Here is a 2,803-nt window from a genome sequence, read left to right on the forward strand (position 1 = left end):
CGTGGGCAAGATGCGCCGTCCGTCCGTCCATACATCACCAGGGCAGGCTGTTCCCTTCCCAGTCGAGGAAGGCTCCAGAGGTGTCCTGCGAGAGGCCGGCCAGCACGGTCAGGATGCCCTGCACGCTGCGCTCCACCGTCAGGGGGGCCTGCAGAAGAGGACGAGGTGTGGTGTCACTGTCCTGGGCCATCACCAGCACAGAAAGCAGCCGGGCTCTCTCAGATTGGAGGGTGCACGGCCTGGGGGGCATTTTCCTGCTGGGTTAGGAGGGACCAGGGCTGGCAATTCCCGGTGCAGCTCACTGATTTCATCCAGGGAGATGGTCCTGGCAGTCCGCAGCATCACCCAGTGGAAACTGCCTTCCCCAAAAGTGAGGGTACAGTGGGGTGTCCTGCTGACTCTCCCCTGCGGAGCCCGGTACCTTCTGCGTGCCCATGTCGGTTTTCACCCAGCCGGGATGGATGGCTGCGCACAAGACGCTCTTGTCTCGGAGCTCCACAGCCAGGCACCTCGTCACCATGTTCTGGGCAGCCTGGAAGAGGCAGCGCAGTGCCAGCACCACCTGGGACACGGGTGGGCAGGAGGGGGGACATTTCCCAGCCAGAAATCGGCTGTGGAAGTGACAAATGGCCCTGGGGTAAAGCAGGGACAGAACCCAGCTGAAGAACTCAGTCCTGGGAGCTGCTGGATCGGTCTCCGTCTCACTGGGAGAACCAGGAAGGGGCTGTGGGCATCCTGGGGAATGTGGGTGCCCCCACGGTGTCCCCACGCCTGGCTCCTCACCTTGCTGACACGGTAGGGGTACATGGGTGCCTCCAGCACGCCGAGGCACAGCCCGATGGAGCCCAGTTTGGTGGAGACGTTGATGATGGCGGCCCTGCTGCAGCTCAGCCCCCGTTTCCCCGCAGCCTTCGCCGCCGCCTTCTCCAGGAGCGGCAGAAATTCCTAGTGCAAAGATAACGACACTCTGCCGATAAGCGACAAGCCCCGAGGTTTAGGACAACCCCAGAAATCTCTGTCGAAGACCACGGATGAGCAGCAGGACAGACACCCCTGGCAGAAGGGCAGGGGAGGGGGAGGACGCCCCAAGGAGATGCTGGGCTCCAGCTTTTCCCTTCCCCAAGGAAAGGCAGGAGCTCCAGCTGGGGAGGAGCGAAGCGTTGGGAGATGCTGGGGCTGAGCTGCACCCTTGCTCCTCTGGGTGGGCAGAGGAGATCTGTGGTGCTGGTTTTGCCTCCTTCAAGAGAACCCACCATGCTGAGGGCACCTCTGCTGTGGGGAACATCTGCCCAGGCAGGAGAAACCCAAGAGGCCCACGCGTACCTTGGCAACCTGGAGCGGCCCGACCACGTTAGTGGCGAAGACAGCGAGCATCTCGCGCGAATCCAGCGAGCGGAGCGTGGCGTGCGAGCTGACGCCCGCGTTGTTGATGAGCAGGTTCAAGCCCTGGTCCTTCAGGTGAGAACTCACAGCCCGCACGGCCCCTCGGACGCTGGGCAAGTTCACCGTGTCTGCTGGGGCAAAAAAAAAAAAAACAAACAAGGTGAGGAGAGCTCTGGCAGGTCACATAACCTCACTAAAATTGTGCTGCGGCTCTTTAAACCAGCATTACCCAGAAAGAAAGGACGGGGTTTAGCAGCTCGGGGGTTAAGCACGTGGAAATGAGCAGCAGCTGGTCCTCACCTCGTGGTTCTGCAGCCTCAGCTGAATTAAAACTGGATCTTGCTCCTTTTTGGTCGGATGTCTGTTCTGACTGCTCATTTAGAGCTATCTTTGCCCTTTTTTTAACAATTAGGGCTCAGATTCATCTTCCACGACACGACTTCTCACTGCTCTGAAGCTGTTTGCATGCAAAAATCCTTTTTTTTTTTTTAATTTTCCTTTGGTTTAGATTTTTTTTTTTTTTTTGCTTCGGGCAGTTACCGATGAGGATTTGGACCTGACAGATGAGCCGAGGTGAGTACAAGTAATAAAAGATTTGGGAAATAACCTGCAGGGTCTGCTTGCAGGCTCCGAGGCTGAAGTTCCCCATCTCTACAGATGCTTTGGCCAAGTTGTGAGAACAACCCTTCTTAAGTAACCAAAACACTGTGCTAAGAGGGGGAAGCACTTCCAGTGCCTTTTTCTTCATTTAAATATTGATATATTTTTGAGAGTCTGCCATGCTTTATTTGCATGGGCTAAAGTGATAGGAGTGGCTTTTTTATTTTATTTTTAAGTTTGCTTGTTGGGATGTGCGTTCCCTGCCGGGTTCTCACCCCACTGAAGTGACCATCAGGGCCATCTAAACGCCTTCAGGATCGGAAATGGGTCGGTTAGGCCAACACTAAGCTTAATATATCCCCCAAATATACCACCCAGCCCTGAAGAACCATGAATAGTCACGCGTACGGGCATGTCGGAGTGCGCCTTCGCTGCCTGCGCACATTTTTTGCAGGTACTAATCTGATGAGGCTCCTGGGGTGCAGAAGAGGGGGGATTGCAGATTTGGGTTTTTTGCAAACTTTGGCCCCCGAGCCGTGTTTTCGTTCCTGTGCTTAGCCACGACTGGCTTAACGAAGTGTTCACGAGGCTGAAGACTCCCACCTTGGAGCTTTTTGTGCACCGATGAGCAGCAGATGAGGGAAAATCACCTTTTCATCCTGGAATTTTTAACTAGCTTGGTGTCTTTACGTCAATAGGGACGTAGGTGAGTGGCTCGGGACTTGTCACCACCTTTGCCTTGTGCAACGTGGACCTTCAAAGAGGTGTCACGAAACCATCTGGGGGGATTTTGAGGAGATGATCTGCCGCGGGGCCGCCG

The 2,803-nt window shown here is 55.6% G+C and overlaps 1 protein-coding gene across 1 annotated transcript; it reads right to left on the minus strand.

The window, feature by feature from the left end:
• Positions 1-34: 34 nt before the first annotated feature.
• LOC104271941 (17-beta-hydroxysteroid dehydrogenase type 6-like) lies at positions 35-2,032 on the minus strand. Its single transcript, XM_009866783.1, has 5 exons — positions 1,924-2,032; positions 1,324-1,514; positions 784-945; positions 422-562; positions 35-148 (listed from the first exon to the last, which is right to left on the minus strand). The coding sequence occupies exons 1-5, from the start codon at positions 2,030-2,032 to the stop codon at positions 35-37; spliced, it is 717 nt and encodes a 238-aa protein (XP_009865085.1).
• Between the last annotated feature and the right edge of the window lie 771 nt (positions 2,033-2,803).

This window comes from Apaloderma vittatum, unplaced genomic scaffold, assembly GCF_000703405.1.
Source record: "Apaloderma vittatum isolate BGI_N311 unplaced genomic scaffold, ASM70340v1 scaffold27193, whole genome shotgun sequence".
NCBI lineage: Eukaryota > Metazoa > Chordata > Aves > Trogoniformes > Trogonidae > Apaloderma > Apaloderma vittatum.

What these genes read in the sequence shown, in the direction of transcription:
- LOC104271941 (XM_009866783.1), bottom strand. Translation starts at nt 2,032, where the DNA reads ATGGGGAACTTCAGCCTCGGAGCCTGCAAGCAGACCCTGCAGGTTATT. An exon ending in GGCCGCTCCAGGTTGCCAAG is followed by an intron (nt 946 to 1,323) that starts GTACGCGTGGGC and finishes TCTTTGCACTAG; the next exon opens with GAATTTCTGCCGCTCCTGGA. An exon ending in CCGACATGGGCACGCAGAAG is followed by an intron (nt 149 to 421) that starts GTACCGGGCTCC and finishes CCTCTTCTGCAG; the next exon opens with GCCCCCCTGACGGTGGAGCG.